The following is a 23,968-nucleotide window of genomic DNA, read 5'->3' as shown; positions in this document are numbered from 1 at the left end:
ATGACCTTCAACTAGAGAACCCCACATGTCAGCAAAGATCCTCCTGCCTGTGAGCAGAATTAGGCTCACTGGTGTGTTGCTAACTCTGACCCTCTTTTAGACGACTCAATAAGACCCTTCTTACTATGCACATGCCTGATATGTGTTATCCATTTCCCTTGAGTAAAAAGTGTGTTGGTTTTTGTTAGTTTCATCAGTTGCATTTAGCGCTGCAACAACCTGTCCATTAATCTGTTATCAAATTAATTGACAACTATTTTGATAATCAATGAAGCAGTTTGAGAGGAAAAAAGGTTAACTGTCTCTGATTCAAGCCTCTTCAATGCAAAGTAAAGTGAATATATTTGCTGAGTTGTGGACTAAAACAAGACATCTTCTTGGCTTTGAGGAACACTGATCAACGTGTGTGCATTAAACTGATCTGCACAGACTTGGACTGTTCTGTAGGGGTGCTGTTCAGGTTCCTGGAGCACACAGTTCTTGGGTCCCTTCACTCATCCTACTGGGATGTTGATTTTTCTGTGGGCCCCTGTCCTGTCTTTCCCTGTCTTTATTCCACTCACAGCAGACTGCTGCAGAGAAACACCACCACAAATGTGTATCCAAGATCTGTGTTAATTCTTGAGTCCTCCGCTATATACTCTATTACAATATTAAATCATACACATGCTGGCAGGATGTGAGGAACACAACAAGCTCCTGCACCTGCCATTTACCAACCTGAAAGGTTCGGAAAAAGCCGAGTGCAGCCGAACACAGACCGAACCCCCTCCCTCTCTCGTCCTCCTCTTTCAGTCGTGGTGCAAGCAGCCATGTTGCCGCGAGCTTGTTCCGGTATCAGGGCAGGATCGTGCGCATAGACTGCATTCGGGCGCAGCTCGTCGCCTCTCTCCCCCTGCCGCCCGTGACACGCACCTCCGAAAAAGAAAAGCCCAGTTTGCCGATAATGGATTTTACAACTTGATGATTGCTGCTTCTGTCGGCTCGCGACGGGAATAATAGCAGTCGGTGTACCGACGGGGCGAACTGGTATATCGCCACACTGCAGTGCAGCACTGGTGAACGACCTTATTCCAATCACGCAACACAAGGAAGAGCGCCGGTGATTTCCGTGGATTTTGAGTTTTGTGGGCTGCTCTGTGGCAGTCACCCCCACTGCGGCCGCAGGAGGATAAGCTAACCTGCTAGCTTTGCTTCGAAAGAAACACCGAATTAGCTAGCTACATGGTGCTAATATTGGTCAGCCACTTAGCTAGCGCAACAAATTAATTCGTGTTTCTCACTTGCCATGTGACCATTTTACATGGTACTGCTTTTTATTTTTTGGATCCTCTAACCTGGATATCAACCTGGGAACATTTTGAATTGTTTTGTGTGAGTTGAGAAGGTCGAGACCTCGCCGGGAATAACTTTGGCCTGAAAGTTTGTAGACCCCGGACCTGGTCTCAGACCTGAAAGGAAACATATCTGCCACGAAAAGAGAAAAACAGGCGTCGACACAGCGTTATGAAGACGCTGGATAAACACTTGTTGTAGATTTTCGGTGACAGTTTTGGCTTCCTCGGACGTTAGTTAGCAGTCTACAGGTTAGCATGCTACCTGCCTAATTGAACCTTGTCTCGTTCAATACAACCGTTGCCCAACTTTTCTTCAAGCTAAGCAAAGTAGCTAGCTGGCCGAAACGTCACAGCTTTAGGCTGGTAGCTGGCTGGTCTCCATCGACGCTAATACATGCCAATTGGAAATTGAATGTTTTCACAGTCAGACCGAAGCTAAAGAGGTCATTTGCTTTTTCCTGTTTTGTGCGTGTTGACAAACATGGGACGTGCGTTTGCCGCTAGCTAGTTTCCAGCTAGCTGGCTAACTCGGCTAGCCGCTGATGTGGGATTCAACTTGTTGATTCACGGGCTATCTGTCGTGCTGCTAGCTGGCTAGCACTGGACATCTGTTGGAAATTTCCCTCTACCATCAACTCGACAGGTTTTAAATGCACAATAGACACTGACGAATCGTCCTTGTTTCGCAGTTCCTTTTCCCTTTTTTGGCAACTTCAAGTCTTTCGAAAATGTCAACAAGGATCCCTCTGGTGCAAGTCATTGAGAATTCGACTGGACAGGTAAGATGTGCATTTAAAATAATTCTTCAATAGTTGATACATGCCCATGAAATAATGTATTTGTGTGCTGTGGGGTGAGGGCCTAGATGGCCTTCCAGAGTCTCTGGTTGTCTTATGCCTTTCCTCTGTTGTCTTTGCCACACAGCAGTGATTCACCAGCTTGCCTACGCACTCACTGGATTTCCCACTCCTTGCAGAACAGAAGAACAAATTTAGGTTTCTGTTTAGTCTGTGTGTTGGGGCATGTCCTCCTACTTGACTTTTCATTACTTTGACCTGTTGCAATACAGACAGCCCTGTCAGCCAGGTCCACGTGAAATCTGCATAGTTGACAATACAGAAACCAGCATCCACGTATAAGCCAGACACGATATTATTTCAGCCAATGTGCCACTGTATATAAACCTAACCCCACTGTATATATAGTGCAAATGCAAACTTTGAAAATACAAGGTGCCATCATTCATTAATCATTAAGTACATTTTACAGCAATGGCCGATGTGGAATGAAATCAAGTGTTGTGAAAACTGGCTCCCAGAAGTTTAGCTGTCATTTCAGCTTCTATACGAGCACAGAGGAACTGAAGGCAATCACAAACAGAACACATCGTCTTCTGACATAAAGTGACTGACCCTTATCCAGAGGGCCCCCAAAACACACTATAAATAACATTAATACATGTATCAAATTGCAAAAGTTTTTGAAAGCTGTACATTCAGAAAGGTTTAATGTTTCAATTCATTTGAGTAGAAAAACACTTTGGTGGCATACTTGAAAATGTAAAAGACCAAGAAATGCCTTGGCCGTGCTCTGTAAATCATTACTGGAAGGTTAGAACAAAACTACTGTAGTGTTTGTCTCACTGTTGTAGACAGTTTTATCTTTAGAGTCATTGAAATTCAGAAAAAACCCACACTCTCGCATGAAAACCATTATAGTTTCTGATAAAGACTTTGACCTGCATTACTTGGACAGCTGTCGACAGGCATCATGTGATGCAAAATCTACTGAGCGTTGGATGGAAAAGTGTGTGTGTGTGTGTGTGTGTGTCTACATGTTGACTGAGGAGGCAGCAGATGATCTCGGCACGTGTGTGAAGCTAAACCTGTTTCTATATTTGTGTTGTATAGTGTCGAGGTATATGAACGTAGATGCTGTGTGGTATTATTTTCAGAGGTGGTCAGTAGTTTTGAGTATAGCAGCATTAGTAGAGCACATGTGTTCACATCAAACACATTTGATTAGACATGAGTTAACAACACTGACAGACATATACCATGATAAGTGAATGGAGTATTATTAAATGGTAATTCCCAGGAGCTGCACCCTCTGTCAAACAGTTTTGTACCTGAGACATTGAAAGCCCAACCCAGGTGTGTTTACTGTGGCAGTGCAGCCAACCAGAATGCAGATCTGTGCTCACATGAAAACCTGTTGGTACTGAAGACTCAAAGGTTAAAAGATTTAGTCTGTCTTCGCTTCTTGTACAAATGAAATGCAGACGGAAGTTGTCTGTTGATACCATGATCTCACTGGGAGCGCTGGTGTGTGTGCTGGCTTGTCTCACACAATGGATCACTGCTTCCATTAGAGTTTACAGCAGAAGTAGATCGACGTGTAGACTGATATGTACGCATGTAGGTAGGTAGATAAGTGTAGGCACACACAGGGGGAGTGACACTTGCGTATTCTTTCATGGCTGCACCCTTACTTACCTGGAACAGAGGTCATAAACAGTACAGTTGATTATATAAGACTTTGTCTGTAGCACCCACACACACATTTACATGGCCTCTCTATATCCAGTGGGTTTTTAAGGTTCATTTCATAAGTTTAGTGTGTTTGGAACATACATGTACAGAACATGAGAATGAACCGTCAATATAGCTAGACTTTTGAATACCCTGTAGTGTGCAGCAAGCAGCCTTGTTCCACAGACCACAAGATGATCCGAGGGAGATAAACTGCTGCTGTGATAACTTTAACAGTTGCACACTCAGGCTTGAAAGGGTATAAAACCAAAGTGCAGTATCTTAGTGATTAATAACCCTCAAGCTCAACTTCCTGGTATGCCTTGTTTGTGTACCCTTAAGCAACATGCCTGTATCAATACAGGCCCTTGTGTGCTTTGCAGTGGTTCTGCTGATGACCTGAATGGACCCTTACTCATCCTACAGCGCCAGGTGAGGATTTAGGGTCGGAAGTAAAAGTTTGGGGTCATGGCATGTCCATAACTGGGTTTGTAGGGAAAAGGTCACAGATGGATACTCTGTCATAAACGCAGTCTGTTCTAAAGGCCATGTATAGAAAGGCTTTGGTGTCAGGTCTCATCATACAGGACAAAATGGCACCGGACATGAAGACGGGCTCAGCGTTGACATAACTCACTGTTCCTGTCAGACACTTCGGTAAATATTTTCATCCAGTTAGTCAATGTGCTGCTCACTAAAAGCAGATATTCTGTAAATATTCACACCAATCTGCAGACAAGTAACTGGAATGGAAAGGCTGTTTGAATGTTTTACATCATATTAGCCTAATGGTGATTTGCTGGACTTGCTGGAAAGTTTGAAAGCCTTTTCTTACACACGTGAGGCAAACTGAGCTGTAGAAAGTTAATGTAAAAGGTACTGACCAAGTCAGAGCACCATGCTGTTGTTATAAACAGACACCGTCACATACAAGAGAGCTATCGAGTGTAGAGAAGTGGCTTGTGACATCTTTGTGACAGCGTGAAATGGCAGATATTTGGAGTGGCTTCAATTGGACATGTTTTTCATGTTACACAAGGTTTGGTACTGGCTGTGAGTTTGAGGAACTTATTTGAATACGACACACTCTCGGTGTGACACGAGGTCATTGTAAGTCAAGTGATAAAGCAGGTTATTGAAAACACAAAGTATAACTAGTCTCAGAATATATTAAATTGTTTAAGTAAATTGGTCCAAAATGGGGCTCTGCTTTAGTTCTGTTGTTAATGTGTTTGCTGTAGGTTTGCACTCTTTGTCCACTTCCCCAGACACAATCTCTTGATTGTCTGATTTCCTGTTTTACAATGCTGCCTCTCTATTCATTGAGCCACATCTTCTGAAAAGACAGACTAATGCAGCCAGAAATACTGGTCTGCCTCTTCAATTGTTACTTCATCCTCCATTTCATTGTTGTTGTTGCACACTAGCTGAGCGAGCTGGATCCTCCCCACATGGAGGTGTGTGAATCATTAATTTGTCCAAATTAGACTTTTCCTCATTGTTTGACTACCTAGGACTAAATTTGAGTGTTTACAGTGGGTTTACCTATAGTTTATTTATGCAAGACGGTCCCCAATGGAAACAAAACAAGGAACAAGGAAATGAAGAAGAAATCACAGGATGACATGTGTGAAGGCATAAAGTGCTGCCTTACCTCCTCCGTGTATTCCAGCCTACCTTAGTGCTTAACAAAATACTTTGAAAAGATTAGACATTCATTGTAATCTCATCAGATGATTTGCAAGTTGAATTACAGTTTTGAATAATCAATTATCAATTATAGGTTGTTATGGTATGGTCTTTATTTTTATCAACCAGGTAAGAAAAATTGCATCTGATTTTTGATTGGGAATGTCTTGATTTTTAATTTTAATTGAAAATGATTTAAATGAGTCATCGTTTTCAGAGGCATTATCAATAATATTTGTGATTCTTTCTCTGAGAACAATGTGTATTAGTGGGTAATGAACTGAATTGAACTGGTAACATTGCCAGAAATCTTTTATGGATTTGCTTGGGAAGATGGTTTACTCTGAAGAGATTTAAGTTCTTTGTAACAATCTTTTGTTGTTCCTTGTTGATCACTGAAGCGTGATGTTTTTATGTTGTACTCTGGTATCTTGCTTTTGGCTGAAATGTTGTTATTTGAACTTGCTTAAACCTAACCTGCAAAAGTCACCAGGATAGAGCATTGCAAAATGTCCCTGTCCTCCTAAGAGCACATTTTAAACCTTAAACCAATGACCTGTTTATTTGTACTAATCTGGATGTGACAGTCTAACATAATGATAGCATATCCATCAGTGGTGAATTCTTATTCATTAGTGTGGAATCATGACTGTAAAATTCAAAGTCAGACCAAAATGTTGAATTTGATTGTGGGCCAGGGCATTTGCCATACAGCTATGTATTACTTCACAAAAAGTCAGAATCACGATATGAATATCGTCACCACCTGGGTCCACTCTTCTTTACTTTGACCTTTGTAACCTTCAACGTGACACCTTGTGTGTGAACACCTCACAGAGAATCTCCCAGCAAGTGGCTGAGCTGGAAATTCAATATATATGAGAGAGAAGTACCGAATGTGTGAGTGTTGCCACAGGTATGTTGCTGGAGATGTTTTTTAATATTCTTATGTTCACCTTTTTGCCTGTCATCAGTCATGCTCCCCTTGAATGAGTCATCTTGTAAGCAATCTATAGCACACTCACACATGCACACGTTGCTATTACGCCCAGGAAACCATAAATTATGCCTCTCTCCTTACCAGACCAGTCACTAGGCAGATGAACAGAAAGACAAAGCTAGCCAAGGCCCTAGCAACAGAGAACCTGCCACACACACACACACACACACACACACACACACACACACACACACACACACTCTCGCTCTCTCTCACTCGAGATCCTTTACTCAATCACATTCACATTGGTTCTTGCCGGCTTACACACAAACACAAGCAGTCCTTAATTTTCCCCGCTCATAGAGACAAATGCAGTTATTCGTTAATTGGATTGGAATGACATTTGGACCCAGTGAGTTCTGTTTGCCATATATACCTATAAATATATGACAAGCAGACGCCACCTGTGTGTTCACCCGACAATGCAGTGAAGTTCAGTGCTTTGCGTGTGTATTGGATTGTCTTGGAAAGGTAAAACAGGCCTTTCTTGTTGAGCCGAGGTGTAGGTGTGGCAGCCAACTGTAGACCTGCGATTTGAAGGCCTTGACGTCATTCAGGTGAAGGTGTGTGGACTAATTCAGTGTTTCTGTTTAGTCAGCTGATGTCAGTCTGCCGTCATTATTTGGATCTCGTTCTGTGATCAAATTCATGTTGATCACTCAAACGTTAAATGAACATGTTATTTTCAGTTTGCAGCTTTGTTATGATTGTGTGCAATACGTGCAGATATGTATTGTCATTATCTAAGATAAAGGTAAATTTTTATGAAGTGGTTTTCAGTATGGTTTGTAGTTGGTGGCAAACATTCAAGCGTCCATTGTGCACTTGATGCTTCACCCAAGTGATAGCAGTGCACCTTGTTCTCCAAAAACATATTTCCCAAATCAAAGCTAAGACGATGCATGTCAGAGGTGTTAGTCGTGGTGTTACTTAAACGACACCAAGATTCATCTACTTAAGCGTCTTTGAAACAAGGCTAGTTTGAAATGCTTTTACTAGACCTCACTGTTGCCCAATTTGATTCTGAGGCTTTAAATCTGAATCCCTTCACTACTCTTAGCCTGCAGGATTAGCTGCGTCCACTGGAGGAAACTTTCTGATCTCTGCTGAGTCACACTGATTCAGAAACCCAGGCAGAGTGTTAACGTTTTGTTACTTGGAGTTTAAATCACATATTGGGAATCTGGAATAAGTAAGGTGCCAAGATCTGGCTGATGATTTTCTATCTGTGATTGGTAGAGTGTAAACCCTAATATTATTACCATCTTGCCACTTAACCCAATTGCTTAATCAAATGTATCCCCAAAGACAAAAATCATCAGACCTATGTATTTATTTTTTCTTGTCATCTTTGTCTTCATTTTAGACTTTCCCATCTTTAATTACCAGTATTTTAGTGGAATACATGTTCTGTAACTTGCTGTGAATTTTTGTTGTTGTGCCTTTGCTTTGATTTAAAGGCCCATTATTATTCTAATTATTTTTCTCAAACTGTCCAAACACCTCTCTTCACTGTCTGAACACACCTTAGTGCCCGTCTCTGTAAGGCCACCTTCCCCAAAAGTCCAGTCTGCTCTGATTGGTCAGCTCTCACAGCCCTGTGCAGGCACTGAGAAATGTTTTTTTCACATCAGCTCCACTATTGCTTTTGCAGCCACAGCTGTGATTGGGGATTGGTATGGGTGTCCACTATATAGCTGTGTCATTACAAACTAATGGTTCTGATGGCTAGTTTAAAGGCACTTTCGAATAAAAAAAAAGAAAAAAAAAGAGACTAACTTTTGGACATTATGGCACCTTTAATCTACCAACAGATGCACCACACCATTCTTTTAATCTCAGACCTGCTATTTCAGGATTCCCATCTGAAAATGTGAAAGGATGTATTTTACTCCCAAAAAACAATAGTCAAATTTACATGTCAGCCTATATATGGCATTAGCTGAAAAAACACCAGGGCTGTTCTTTCCTTGGAGTTGTTTCATTGATGTTTTATGTGAAATAAAATTTAAAAAATCCAATGAGGTGGCCCAAATCTGCCATAACACTGCTGTCCATCTATGTATACATGTAATCATCAGCTTTTCAAACCAGCCACCCTGTGAAAGCTGCACAGGCCTGTTGACTCTGATGGCTCACAGACGCACACGCACACACGCACACACACACGCACACACACACGCACACACACACACACAGTTGCATAGCAGCAGAACAAGGGCACGCAAGGAAGTGCTGTGCAGTGTGTCCCAACTGTGACAGCTACAGAGCAAACAAGAGTTCTGAATTGATTTCACACACGCACATGCGCACACACACGCACATGTGCACACACAGAGGCACATACACACAAATATACACATACCTAGGGAACCGGGGTAATCCAGTTCAAGAGAACATGCACCCAACACTATATTCACAGCAAACTGAGACCCAGCGTGACACCACCTTGCTAAAGTAAGGGGCCTCTCACAAATGTACTTAGCCATATGTGTGTGGAGAGTGTATATAACAAAGCTCTGCAGAGTTTTAGAAAAGGCCATAGAGGAACATACAAGCAAGACATTGACCAAAGCACTACAACTTGTGGCAGTGGAGCTGTATTGTCATAGTTAAGGATAGACTGGGGTTTGATTCAGCTTGTCTACAGTGATCCCTGTCTGTAGGTCGCATGATTAAGAATGTATTGCTGAAACGCAGGCATGATGAAATAATGTTCTGCTTTGTTACCAAAAGACATTTACCCTAACCCATCTACAAGTGTGAGTCAGAGATGGCTACTGTTTGCTCCACTTCGAAGCTATAACTTGAATTGTTTTAAGAAAGAAGAAGCCCATAAATGTTAAATAAAAAGTACAAGTCAGTACAACTATTCATGACGCAAGGTAATGGTGTGAAACAGAGTGAGAAAAGGTTTGACTGAAAATATAATAGATTATAGATTGAATCCCTTAAGATTTTCAGTCTTATATCAGAACATGTTCACGTTGTCTGTCTTTTGCTCTATAAATTGGTTCCCTGCTGACCTGAGGCAGCACATGTATCCCAGTTTTCCTTTTATTTACTGTATACGTGTGACTTCAGTGTAAAGTGCAGCATTTGTTAATTGCTTCCTTCCCTTTGTCAAAGATGATGATTTATGCAGAAGTGTTTACAACCCTGTCCCGTTCAGCTGGCTTTCTGTTATGAGTTTAAATGTAGGAACTGTCAAACAGGTGCCGTAGAATTTCTCCCCGCCATTTTTTCAGCGTTGTAACTTTTGTCCTTTTTAATTTCCGCCTCATTAGAGGGGTAGTTCACATGAGTACTCCCAAAGTTGTTCCCTGTTGGGATTTTCCTGTAATTAGCTAGTAGTTCCAGTCTGCAGATGTTGCTTCAGCCATAATGGATGTTTAAATGTGAGACTTATCATAGAAAACAGAATGTGGTTATTAAGGAGAGAAAAATTGTACTTATTGAGTGTGACGTTGGCTTTTTTTGACCATCTCCTGATAGACTGATATGCTACTGTTAAACGACAGCATACTCTTTGTCACGTGTATTTTTCTGGAAACCCGTCTTGGCCATTAAAGAGGCGTATAAATGGAGACATAACCATATAAATAGCAGGAAGAAAAAGAATGGTGGGGGAGGAGGGAGGAAGTAAAAGAGGAGGAGAAAATGAAGGAAGGATGAAATAGATACAAACCAACATCAAGATAGAGGGCAGGATTCAGCAAGCGACAAATCTCCATGGCAACACAGCCATCACGACCTAGAGTCGGGAGGTGTGTGTGTACATGTGTGTGTCCTCCCACCCACAAATTTCAGTACAAACCAGCAGCTTTTGTTATGTGGTTTTATTTTTATATATATATATATATATATATATATATATATATATATATATATATATATATATATATATATATATATATATATATATATATATATATATATATATATATATATATATATATATATATATTATATATATATATAATAAAAATACAGTTTCCCCCCCTTGGAGTCATGGTAAGCTTGTTTGGACAGAATTAATTAATAAACACATTTGATTTAGACAAGTGTAGTTACCAAGTTCATGCTCATTAACTGCAGTAATTTTTCAGCAAATTACAGCAGGTGGTTCATTATAGACCACACCTTCCCCAGATTACATGTCGTCATTAGTTGTATAAAAGCCTGCAGGTCTTATTGTAAGCTACATGTAGCTGACATTACAACAGCTCTTAATGAACTCAGGGTCGACTGTTCTAACAGCTTGTTTTTTTTCTCTTTCCCCCTGAGTGTGCAGGCCTCCAATTAGGACTATATGACAGTGGAAATGGGTAGTTAGTGCGTTACAAAATTTGTGGAGATTACACTAAAAAACAAAACAAAAATAAAAATATTCATATTTAAAAGAAAACAAAAAAACATGTCCACAGATGATTGATTATAAATGTTTTCATAAGGGATTTGTTAGGGATGTCCCGATATTGGGTCCGATATGGGCATTTTCCCACAGCCCGTTTTTTTTCTCTTTCTTTCTTTCCTTCTTTTTTTTTAACGTCAGAGCACAATTTGTGACAGAACTCAGACGCGCGTAATGTTATTCTGGCAAACCTGTGGATCAGATGTCTGCAATGTGGAAAAAACTTAAAGTACAAAGCAAAAGCAGTCCACTGGCAACATGTAACATCTGCAATACGACCGTTTGGGGAAACAAAAACAAAAGAGCTGCATTTAATACTACACATTTGATATGATAAAATATTACAGGGCAGGTAATTAAATTAATCTCTCTGGATAACCAGCTCATCCCTGTGGTAGAGGATCAGTGTTATCTTTGTCACCTGGAGTTCTTGAATCCCAGGTATGCCCCACCATCTCAGCATTACATCACACTGACTCTACTGTCAAGTTACAGCGTACCATATGTGCACCAGTTTCATGGGTTTCATACAGTAGTGCATGTAAAACAAACAGACAGTTGAGGAGATGTCAAACACTGAAATAGACAGGCAACGCGTTCACGTCATTTCACATGACAACGTAAGGAATATGTAAAAGCAGTGGATGATATGGAGGCACCAAGCGTGGGCTGCGTCTCACACACTTCAGCTGCTGTACAAGAGGGTCTGCTGTCACAGTGCAGCATCACACACTCGCCTGCTAACACAAGGAAGGTGGAGGCCAGTGTTGCAATAGCATCTGCGGAATAAGAATGAGCTGTATGAAAGTATTTACTTGGTTTCAACAAAATTAGAAAAAAAAGATATTAAGGAACAGCTTGAATGCTGGGACTTCTTTTCTTAATACAGCTGTATTATCCAGGAAAATATTGGTTAAGTCTGAGTATCGGATTAGGACTCTGTATCAGCATTTACTCAGTATTCAAGGACTTGGATTGGGATAGGGGTTTAAAAAAAAAAAAAAAAAACCTGATCAGGGCAGAATCTGTCCCCTCTATCTCCACAGAAGGCTCTCCCACCTTTGGGAAACACCGCACATAAAGTGGTGGGAAATGTCAATGTGGAAGTATTAAGACCTAGATCTAGTTTAAACCCATAATAGGTTTTGCAGCTTGTTATTCCTAAATTAAATTAAATCTAATATAGTTTCCCCCTTGCTATAATTGTCCATCTTCAGTGGTCTGTTGATTTCTTCTTACAGTGATAAACTACAGTAGACTTTGGACAGGAAGGGACAAAGGGCTTAATTTGTAGTTAAATCTTCCAAATGAGCGGGAAATGTGTGAGTAATTGTTAACTGCAGGTTGTGATGTATTTAAAAAAGAAATCTGCATAAACAACTAATTATAGCTGCCAATGAGCTATCAGTTTGTTTGTTGGCAGAAATGCTGCTGTGTTTTAATTATGTATAACTGAAGTAATAAACAGTCTGTGTAATTACACTCCATATTTCAGAAATGAAGAATACATAAAAAATTGGTCTGACATATTTTGCACATCAAAATTCTGATAAGATTGATTTAATACTTGATGAACGTGATGTGGAGACGCAGTAGGGTGGGAGAGAGAATTTAATTTTTTACTATATCGTAAATGATAAGTTTTTCCAGATTTGTCCACTTTGTCATGTTCATTTTGCATTTGTTAGCTCATCCCTTTTTTTTTATTGCCGATAATTTGCCTCCTTGCTGTTAATGATGTGTGTGCCTCTCTTGCATGTGGGATGAGCTGTCAGTTAGCTGTCAGATAGTTGTGTGCTGTGCGCACTTCATGTGTTACTGTCCTTTCAGGTTACTTTCTGAACCGAGCTGTATTAAATTCCATCTGGTTGTATCTGAGTGGCTTCCTCCCAGAACTCAGATTAGTAAAGGTCAGTGATAATGAGGCTTGAGTCAAAACACAACCAGGACTGCCATGGATTAACATTAATGCTTTGTGTATGTGTATGTGTTTTGGTCACGTGTGCATGCTTGCATTTGCAGTGCGGCAGTAAATGGTTCTCAACTGCAAACAGAGAGAGAGAGAGACAGAGAGAGAGGATGGTGCCTGAATTATGAGGCCGGATATAAACACTATACTAATGATCTCTCCACACGGTTGGCAAAGAACATCAAAGACCCTCCTCCCACCCCCTAGACGGGCTTGATGCTTTGAGACATACAGCTAAACGATTCTTGTTTTTAAAAAAAACTTGGATGCATTTTTTTTGTGATCGGAAGAAATGCTTTATCGATCTAGAATGGCAGGAGAGTGCTTACCCCTGCCAGGTACCAGCTAAATATGCCAGCTTTTATTTCCAGATCCATGCATTATCCCCTGAGACAACAAACAGACACAGGTGAAAAGTTGACCTCCTTGATGGAGGTAATGAAAATCAGAAACACATAATACTGTAAAAGTTACATTTTTGCCATGAAAACATAACTTGCAAGGCAACCAAGAGATATGCTGGTCAGCCATGCTCACCATTAGCCCTGTGTAGCCAGATCCCCTTTTCTTTGGTTTTTTTGTCCACAAGTCACTTGGGTTGTGAGATTTATGAGAGTACATTAGATTTCATAGAGCAGATGCTTCAATCCCTGTTTTTCCGACTTCCATTTCTTCAGTTTGTTACTGAAGCAGTAGATGATTTACAGTGTAGCTAACCATACAAGCTTCTTACACGTGATTGCATGGCCATGCTAGCTGTCCTTTGTTTAGTGTCACCTGAAGCAATTAACAGTGTAATGTGACTGTTTACATTTATTGTTTCCTTGTGTTTCCAATTTCACAACCTCTAATCCTTCCTTGACATCTCTTTTCACAATAAGTCCATTTAGCTGGTGTGACTGTCCTTGACAAGCCCTGAGCTTTAGTCAGTGTGCATTTAACTCCATGTTCAACTGCAGTTTGTCAGCCATTGTGAATATGTCAAATTAGATTTTCTTTACTGGAGTACATTGGCATCTTAAGTCAGTTAGTTCTTTGCTAAACTGTGTATGTTAGCAGATTTAAGTTAGTATTCATGAGTCACACACAACATCAAAGAGTAATGTGAGAACAAAACAATGATGTCACTTATTGTCCTCCAACACATCTATAATTATAACTGAAGAGAGCGAGGAGAGGTGGATATGAGTGTTGGGGGAGGGGGGTAGCTCAGCCTGCAGCTGCCCAAAAACCAAGGAAGAATCAGAAGACAAAAATAGTCAGACATGAAAGAGGATAGGAGAGAATGAAGACTAAAGAGTGAAGGACTGTAAAAGAAGGAAACACGCTTGAATTTTAACTTGCTGTAGTTTGTACAATGTCTGTAGACTACATAATTAAAAGTCAAGCCTGCACTCTCCTGGGGGATGATCTATTTACATACCAGTCAAACAACAACTGACAGTTTGTCTCTGTCTGCTGACCTTCATGTCAATTGTAGTACAATTGTACCAAGGTTGGACTTGTTGTACAGCTTTAGTTAGCTGGTTAGGATTTGTTTCAGCCCTCTCTGAAACTAGAGGAAAGCCTGACACTGTTTTACTTAGCGTTTTAGTAGGGGGGGAACAAGGAAATTAAACTTGTACAACCTAATCCAAAGCTACATTGTCCATTTGTACATTTTCCCCTCTCAGACAGCTGGATAATAGAGGCGTCCTCCTCAGAGTACTGAACTGTAAACTATTTTAAAATCTTATATGCAGTTAATTGCTTTTTAAATGGCACATTTTCCTTAAATTGCCACTCAGAAATGTAACTATGAACATTCCATGCTGACATCTTGGTTAACACCAAGGAATTGATATTGACATTAATATTAATCACTTTGTTAGAGTGCTGAAGGACTCATGATAACAAACTTTACTAGATGCCAGCATCTGCTTTGTTACTGTATTGACCTTTTGATCCTTGTGTATCTCTACCAAACAGCTCAGCATGGTCAAAGATGGGATTCCACTGCTGTAGATGCAGTTTACATGGCAGACACCCATAATACTATTCCTCTTGTGATTTTTTGTGCTTTGTGTTTTAGTTTCAGGTATTTATTAATGTAAATGCTCCCTTATTTTGAGACTTTTTATTTTTGTAGTGATATGTTTTTATTCTGTTTTTAAACTACTGCTGTGGAAAGTCCCCGTTGGCAGTTGCTCCAACAATTTCCCCTTGATTGATCATGCATTTGTTCAGGAGCCTTGATTAGTTGATTCATTACACATGTGTGGTTTGAATGTGTTGTCAGAGTGATGGGCAGCTAGAGAAGTCCTTTGAAGGGTTGTTGTGTCTTTGAATGTTGTCAAGTTATCTCTGTCTAAAGAGTGACATATACATATCATGTTTGTCTTCATAGTGCCTCGGGCTGATCTTTGCTTGCCAATATCAGCACTTTACATTTTAAAGGCATGCATTAATGTTGTCTCTATTCAGTGTTGTCAGTGACAGCTTTACCCTTGAGATAGAGCATTAAAAAAACACAAGTTTTCATGCATGGTGGTAGCTTTTAAGCATACATGTGCCAAAGTTAACAGAATAACAGATATTTTTTTAACTCCCCCATTGTGTGACCGCAAAATCCAGTATTGATCTTACATGAAAAGCTGCTGTATGTATGTAAGGTGCTGTATTGTGTAACTGCTTATGCAAACTGAACATTTCCTGCTGCTTCACATTAACAGCATGTAACCGATAAAACACATGTTGACTTTTAATATAAAGTTCTCATGATGAACACAAATTTGTTTGTCTGAGCGTAACACTTGCTGCTATTGTTCATCCAGCTGTGACTCTGCTGCCACTGTTGTTGCTGCTGCTGTACACTTTCAGTTTGTAATTGTAAAGCCAGAGGCAATGCTTCGTTTCAGTTTTATCCATGACCTTTGCTTCTTTCCTTTAGTCTTCTTACCTCATGCTCATTTGCACTTGACAAAAGTCAGTGCCAAACCTAGTTAGGTGTATACATGACCAAGAAATCCAGTTTTTTCAGTCATCTACCACAATTATGAAAATTTGATGGGTTTTTTTGGTTCATTTTCTTTAAAATGATGTTCAAGAAATCGCGTGACTCCAATAAAATGACCTTAACCTGGTCAGTTCGCTGCATGTAAACACAGCAATGGAGAAGTCCACGAGTGGATTGCATATGTCAGGCTGTACCCGCTAATCTTCCGTCAAGCCTGAAAAGATTATGTCAATACAAAAGCATTTTTTTTTTGTATCTGTGTGTCTGTGTATACAAAAGGAATTTTACCTTTTTTTTAAAAATTTGAGCTCCTTTCATGTGTAATTTATCTCACCTTTTATATTACCATCAGAACCGAAAAATGGCAGGACTCATTACCTTCTAGAACATTTTGGAGAGTCAAAATGTTTGCTGAGGTTAAAATTTGACTTCCAGGCACTATGTAGGGCAGCAGTACTCTCTGACTGAGGGAGACAGATCATATAACCTCTGTGAGGACAGCCCAGCTGATCAGGAAATCGGCTTTGTACGGTCAGATTGGGCGTCAATGTCACAAATAGTGTCCACATATGACATATTGTCTGTTCTCCCTTTCCCCTCTCCAACTTGTTCCAAAAATAAAAATAATTTGCTTCCCCTCACTCAAGGCCTCATAAGGCTCTTCCCCTGTCCTCAGGGTTTAATGCAACTGTCATTTGTTTTTAATCCCAATTCCCCCTCTTGTACTGAAGCTTCATCTAGTCTATTACACTTTATGCAGGTCTTCACTGTCAGTATGAGGATGTTAGGGGTGGGGGTGCAGACGTTAGATCATACCATCTGGAGCAACAAACACAATGAAGTAATCCTCATTTCCCATGGCCCAAGATATGGCAACAGAGGGAGGAAGATGTTAGTCGAAAAGTGGTCTGTGCGTAATTTGCAAGCCTCTAATTTATTCAAATTAGAAAGAGATAATTTGGTGAGTAAAATAACTAGTCGGCGTTGGAGGGATAGAGCAAGGGAAAGAGAACATTTGTGTGCAAACCCCTTCACTCCACACCAACAGTGTGAATTTCACTGGATCGTCTCTCTCTGTGGTGTCAAGTCTCTGAGAGGTGTGTGCGATTTATGCCACCACGTATCCTCGCGCATGTCTAAACCCACACCAGTGTGTATTCTTGTGTCTGTGCGTGGGCGTTTGTGTCCCAGGGCCTGTGTGTGTTTGGGTCTCGTCACCCTGGAGCCAGTCGTCCTCTCCTCTAACCCTGATCCCTGTCACCTGTCCGCTCAGATCACGCACGCACGCACACATGCACACGCACGCACACACACACTTGCTGTGACCCTTTCCTGGAGTTGAAACCCAATCGCAGTTGCCAACCATGCAAAACTTGCCAGCACAGCAAGGTTTTGTTTTCTTTTTGTGGGTGTGTGTGTGACTCGAAAGACCTACTGTCTGCTGTAAGATGAACTGAAGCTTTTTTTTTTTTTTTTTTTTTTACTCCTTGTTTCCATATATAGAGTCTATTAAAATAACTTCATACACTACTGGCCTTGTGGGTTCAAATTAAAGTCACTCAGATACAGTCAAAGCAAGCAGGGGGTAAAATATATTGTTATTCCTCTGAAGCTGAATATCTCACAAAAAGATGAATATTGTGTGGAGGCTGTAACTGGCTACAGGGTGAAACATTAACCACAGTAAAACAGTGACAAAAGGAAAATCCAAACTAAGCTCATTGTCACAGCACACTTGCTCTACAAAAGGGAACCGACTATGCAACCACTGTGCATAGTCAGTGTTTTGTCATTGGCTCTTGGGGACATGTAGCTGTATCCAAATATTAAGTGGTATTATGTTACACTAACAAGGAAACTATACATTTTGATGTTGTGAGGAAATATAAGTCGTGGCTATGCGTTAAATAGGACAAGAACATGGAAGACAATTGCAGTTCTTTGCTAAGATTGTACATCACTTATTTGTAATCAGTGCTTTTGCTTGTTTGTGGAATGATTTTAGGCGTATCTTCCAATAACAATTTGAGAAAACATGATTTTTTTGTACATTTTTTTTTGAGTGATAAAATATTGTTTTCTATGACAAAGTCCAGGTTGCTTTGTGTTATTTTGCTGTTTAAGTCTCTCCACAGGCCTGGAAGATCCTGATTAATATTGGATGTCCATTTAATTTCTCTAGTCCTAATCTTGCCATCAGATTTTAATGCAGATTGAAATGTAATAACCGCCATGTGGAAGTACAGCTTTAGTCCTATAGACCAATTTTCTGCTGACTGTTTCTAATCCTTGATCAGAATTTAAGGCATTTGAGCTGATGTAATCTGGACTAATTTACCTGAATACAAAAGACTCGTACACCAATTTAAATTGATTTTTTTAAAATTGAGAGCTGTAGATTTTGGTGTGTTTAATGTCATATTAATGTATTTATTGTGCCATTTATTTATTTTTGATTTTGGCAGTTTCTTTCTTCTACATAAACATAAATTAATGTGTCTTCTCAAATATTTGTAATCTATTAGATACATTTATTTCACTTTAATCATAGTTAGGACTGACCTGAATGCTTTGATTCAAGGTTCATTTTCACAGACTTTAATGTTAAAAGCTCAGTTTGAGTGAGACTCTCTCTGCTGCTTTAGAAGCATTGTGGTCTCTCAAAGAGGCAGCCATGTTAATGAGATGTGTACAGTTACCTAACCCAGTTTTCTTTAATGCATATTAATAATGTGTTTTTTGTTACTTGGATCACTTAAATGGATGAATGAAGTGCCACCATTCTAAGAGATAAATGAATCTCAGCCCTTGAAATGAAGAAATGGGCCAGTGACACTAAATGGAAAATGAACATGAAATAAAAGCTTTGTTAAACGTATCTGTCCGTTAAAAGCTGAGTATCCTGTGATTACATGTCCCATAGATACAAAGTGTTCAGGACAGCTTTGTCAAAGTGTAGATGTGAAAGTTTCCCCTTGTTTTTGCTGCAGTACATTTTGATCGTCACTTTCTATCATATTTTGCCTTCGAGTCATCATGTCCTCTCTTGCTTACATTTTTGCCTCCTCTCCTCTCAGGAGTCCAAGTCATCCGGCCGCTCCAGTATGCCGCGATGTCGGAACTCCGTTGCCACGACCACATCAGATGACCAGCCGCACATTGGTAACTATCGGTTGCTAAAAACCATCGGCAAAGGCAACTTCGCCAAGGTCAAACTGGCACGACACGTCCTCACCGGAAAAGAGGTAGGCATGCGTGCAAACACACGCTAGATTGGACTGAAAGCTTTAGTCCGTCCTTTGGTTCCACTGACAATGTGACTGATTTTCTAAACTTAACTTTTAGACTTTTATTTTTAGCCATTTCGGTCACTTTCTGGAGAAATGCTTTTACTATTGAGACTCTATTTAACTTTAAACTGCTTTGTCACCAGCAAGGCTAAGAAAGCCTGTTAAAAAAGAAGAAATGTCAAGATCTTTGTCAAACACCGAACTGCTCCGACTGTTCTATTTTAAACAAAGTAAAACTACCATAAGACATTGTTAGCAGTTGTGGAAACCTTACTACTTCAATTTTTTAGCCAGCTTCTATTTTATCACCTAAAACTATCTGGAGTAGAAAAGACTTCAGGTGTATGTAATTGGCTGATGTGGTAAAAAGTATGAAAACGCTATAAATGTTGAGCTGTTTTTTTAACGTTAATCTTGCTTCCTGCTTGCTAAGGGTAGGGAAGGGCTCATGCTGTGAAACACAGTAGGTCTGGTCTGGTCCTGGGCTCGCATGGCTTTGGAGATGGTACATCTGCTGCAGGAGATTAGATCACCATTGTCAACTTGAATAGAGAAGCCTAAATGTCTCCAGCTTACTGTGAATTCCAGATGTGATGTAACGTTGTGGCCTGTCCCTTTAAGGGAAAAGCTGCGTCTGCAGTGAACCCATGCCGGGCTCGGTCTGAGGCCCAGTCAAGTCGACTCTCGTTCTGTGTTTCAGAGAGAGAGAGCTGGGGAGGGGTGGGCGGGCTCTGTCAATGTGTGACAGCTCTGTGCCTGACACCCTGATAACACTCCATGTGACTGGCACACACACACACACACACAGAAAACAAGGGAGAGTCAGAGGGCATGAAAGAGTTAGACAGACAAGCACAACCAGAAAGAGGAGTGGAAGAAAGGATTTAGTTGACAGTGGAAGACAGAAATGGGAGAGAGAAGTAGACCTCTCTTTCCATGTCCTTGTTAAGAGATCAGTCTTTGTTTCCTTTCTTTCTGTGTCCTCTTTTCTCTTGTTCTGTTTCATCCTTTTTTCTACATCTCTCACTTTGATTCTCTCCCATCTGTCTGTTTCTCTATTTTTATTTCTCTCCCTCTTCACCTCTGTGCCGTATCCCTCTCCTGAACTGGTGTTCACTGTTGGATAATGAACTGTAGACTTCATTATGAGTATAAACCATGGCTCAGCTGTGCCGTGTGTGTGTGTCCCTGTCTTTATACTTGGCCTATTATGTAACTGTCACCTGCTGTGATTGTGTGTTTATCACTTAATGCTGTGAGATTGCATCGCTGTGCGTGTGTGACACCTCCAAAAAGATAGCTGTGTGTCTGTGATGGCTGTAGCCGTACAGGCTTGTGTGAGTGAGACGTGTCAAGCCCACTGCAGCAAGTGTCATTGTTGAATAAAAGTGTAATAATAAATGAACATGTTCTTGCTTTGCTTCTAGGTGGCTGTAAAGATCATTGATAAGACACAGCTCAACTCATCCAGTTTGCAGAAGGTGGGTCTCCCTCTCTCTTCCACACACACACACGCACATTTCAGTCACTTCTCTTTTTCTCTCAAGTCATTTTCAAGTCATCTACCCGATGTCTCTCTCTCTCTCTCTCTCTCTCTCTCTGTCTCTGTCTCTGTCTCTCTCTCTCTCTCTCTCTCTCTCTCTCTCTCTGTCTCTGTCTCTCTCTCTCTCTGTCTCTCTCTCTCTCTCTCTCTCTCTCTGTTTCTCTCTCTCTCTCTCTCTCTCTCTCTCTCTCTCTCTCTCTGTTTCTCTCTCTCTCTCTCTTTCTCTCTCGCTGTCTCTCTCTATGTTTCTCTCTCTTTGTGAAGTGGTCTAGTTTTCAGAGAGAGTTTTAATTACAGGAAACAAGCTACAATTACTTCTTTTGATGGTGGCAGGGTGGGGTCTGTCCACTTACACGCACACTCTCTAACCATGTACGCTTGCACACAGAATACACACTTCTGCAAATTCAGACACATGGCAAGAAAACCTTAAGACGTATAAAAATGAGAAACATTTGCATACCCTTACATTGAATGAACAGACACATTCAAATGCACATCCATGCGCACTAGGACCAGAATTTAAAGAGAACTTCTGATCTCCTGTGTGATGGGTTTGTAGTGCATAGCTGCACTGTAACTGATGTAGGTGGTGTCAAAGTCATGAAAAACATAAGATCAGCTTTAAAGCTTGATTTGATATACTATTTTGCTCCCAAATATAACATGGTTTTGAAGTTACGGTGAAAAGGTGACTTAGAGATGTCTTTGAATGTAGTAAACACCTGTGACACCTTGATAGATGTAGGCTAGCTCCTAGCGGTCGGTCTTTGGTGTGTCCTCCGGATAATCTTCCAGTGAGTTTTAGTTTGACCTGCCTCCTCTGAGGAAATACATAATTGTAGATTGAAATGTGTCTTCACACCTTTGGATGACGTTGACCTGGACTTGATTAAATAAGTACTTTGTTCACAGTAGTATAAGATATCATGTGAGAGTTTACAGCAGGATATTGTTTATTTAACTTTAAAATCCTCCATTGTGCCAGACCTTGGATGTGACCTGGTGCTGCTTGTTTTCCTGATGGTAATTTATAACTAACTATTCTAACTGGTGTTTTCCTTCCAGTAATTTGACACACATGCTAAAAAGCAGGCAGTGAAGCCTTCTTGTGTCACTTTACCTTTTACAAATGTTGATTCTGGAGTCTTTCCAATGACACAAATAACAATGTATGAATTAATTTGCACAAATTGTGTAAAATATAAATGTAACTCACAACACATTCACACTGACAGAAAACTTTATCTGACGGTTCATTTGACACACAACTCTGTGTGGCTTGTTTCTTGCAGCTCTTCCGGGAGGTGAGGATCATGAAGATGTTGAATCACCCCAACATAGGTGAGTCACTCATATTTAATCAATGTTTCACAGTTCTGTATTCGGGCCAAATCATAATAATCTCTTTTCTCTCTTATTCCTGCTTTCACTTTTGCTGCCCTGGCCTTGTCCGTCTCAACTCTCTTGTTTCCCCTGCTCCTCCCTCCCACCCCCAATCCACTGTCTTTGCCTTTCTTTCTCCACCTCCAGTCAAGCTCTTTGAGGTGATAGAGACAGAGAAGACTTTGTACCTGGTAATGGAGTACGCTAGTGGAGGTAAGTGTGTGTCACTGTGAAATCATTCCCCCTGAGGCTTGACGCTCTAAATGTTAGAATCCGAAGGTTCCCAAATAAAAATGCTCCCCTTCCTCCAACTGTACAGGCTTGTCAGTATTTTGACCAAGGTGTTTATTTGCTTTAAATTTTATCATTGAAAATCTATGAAATAAATACAAATCAAAAGCTTGTTTTTTAAGTGTTTGCATTTTGATTAATTAGTCGAATATTTATCTCACTGTTAAAGGACATGCCTTAGTTCAATGTCCGGTTGACCCAGTACTCTTGTTTTAAAGAGACCAGTACCAGGTTCTAGCACTAAATCTGTTCTCATTTTTTCTGTCGTCACCCAGGAGAGGTTTTTGATTACTTGGTGGCCCATGGCAGGATGAAGGAGAAAGAAGCCCGTGCCAAATTCAGACAGGTTTGTGTGTGTTAGAGCCTAGTTGCTATTGTTTTTAGGCATATTAGACTGATATTAAAAGTGGCTTCTTAACAATAGTAACATTTGCTTGATTTATAAATAATTAAAAAAAACAAGCTTCAATTGTACAAAAAAGCATTTTGTATTTCAGTGTTTTTCATGATTTATTGTTAGTTTTCCTTGCCATTGCTCTCTGATGAAACCCTAATTAAGTGTCTTACTTCATTTTAGAATCATTTCAACTTGTCCATCGTGTCATCTTTTCACTTGTCTCCATCTTTGTCTTACTCTCAATCATTTTTTCACTCTCCAGATTGTGTCAGCGGTGCAGTATTGCCATCAGAAGTGTATAGTACACAGAGACCTCAAGGTGAGAAGATACACACATTATTGAATTACACTGAGTTTCATAGTACAAGCAGGAGTGCGTGCAGTCTCTCTCTTCCTCTCCACATTATTCCTCAAGGCAGGGTTTGATTTTTTTGTGATGAAATCCTGCCCTCATGAACAGGGGCACTAGAGGTTCATCACAAGATGATATAACGTCCCTCCTCATGTGTTGAGGCTTAAACACACATACCCATGTGAACATTCACGAATGTATTCCTATGTATTTCTCCTGTTTTGTCGCAGACTGGATCCCTCTCTCCTGTCTTTGATTCACATAAGTTGGTGCCAAAAATGAAGCACACAAACAGGTCTAATGCTTCCAGGTCATTTTGGTTTGTAGTATTATGCAGAGTTGTAAATCCTCTTATTGTGCCAGCAGGCAGACCTGTGGACAAGACATTATCATGATTACTAACCTTACAGGAACCTCTAATCTCGAACTTGTTTTTCCCGCTCCTGGCTATTTTTGCCATTTTAATAAACATTTTCAGCGCTTTGACCAAGGTCATAAGATACTTTGTATGCTTTAAGCAGGTAAAATGATCTGCATTTACAAAGAAGGCCGCATGGGAAATAAAACGTCTTGAGAACAGACAGTTTTCATTACTATAATGCCTACCATCCTGCACATTATCATAATCACTCTTGATCGGGGGGTTGTAATGTGTAATCTGGCACACACTTCACTTAAACAGGTCCTACATTGCTAAAGTACCGTGTGATGAGGCTGCATTTCATAGTGAGGCTAAAATTGCTCTCTAACACTGACCCTCCTAAGATGAGAAAC

The 23,968-nt window shown here is 40.3% G+C and overlaps 1 protein-coding gene across 10 annotated transcripts in view; it reads left to right on the top strand.

The window, feature by feature from the left end:
- The first annotated feature begins 764 nt into the window (after nucleotides 1-764).
- Nucleotides 765-23,968, top strand: part of mark2b (MAP/microtubule affinity-regulating kinase 2b) — a 50,237-nt gene continuing 27,033 nt past the window's right edge. For 5 of the 10 annotated variants that reach the window (XM_037112618.1, XM_037112617.1, XM_037112616.1 and 2 more), the window contains exons 1-7: nucleotides 766-2,116; nucleotides 19,013-19,180; nucleotides 20,653-20,706; nucleotides 22,064-22,112; nucleotides 22,302-22,367; nucleotides 22,721-22,791; nucleotides 23,105-23,161. In XM_037112618.1, the coding sequence (XP_036968513.1) occupies nucleotides 2,066-2,116; nucleotides 19,013-19,180; nucleotides 20,653-20,706; nucleotides 22,064-22,112; nucleotides 22,302-22,367; nucleotides 22,721-22,791; nucleotides 23,105-23,161 (516 nt within the window). In that variant the 5' untranslated portion in view covers nucleotides 766-2,065. Of the gene's footprint in view, nucleotides 2,117-19,012; nucleotides 19,181-20,652; nucleotides 20,707-22,063; nucleotides 22,113-22,301; nucleotides 22,368-22,720; nucleotides 22,792-23,104; nucleotides 23,162-23,968 lie in introns of all 10 variants that reach the window. The other 5 variants (XM_037112614.1, XM_037112619.1, XM_037112622.1 and 2 more) reach the window with 3 other exon arrangements.

This window comes from Acanthopagrus latus, chromosome 10, assembly GCF_904848185.1.
Source record: "Acanthopagrus latus isolate v.2019 chromosome 10, fAcaLat1.1, whole genome shotgun sequence".
In the NCBI taxonomy this organism is placed as follows: domain Eukaryota; kingdom Metazoa; phylum Chordata; class Actinopteri; order Spariformes; family Sparidae; genus Acanthopagrus; species Acanthopagrus latus.
The sequence above is the reverse complement of the archived record's forward strand: the minus strand, read 5'-3'. Positions and strand labels throughout refer to the sequence as shown.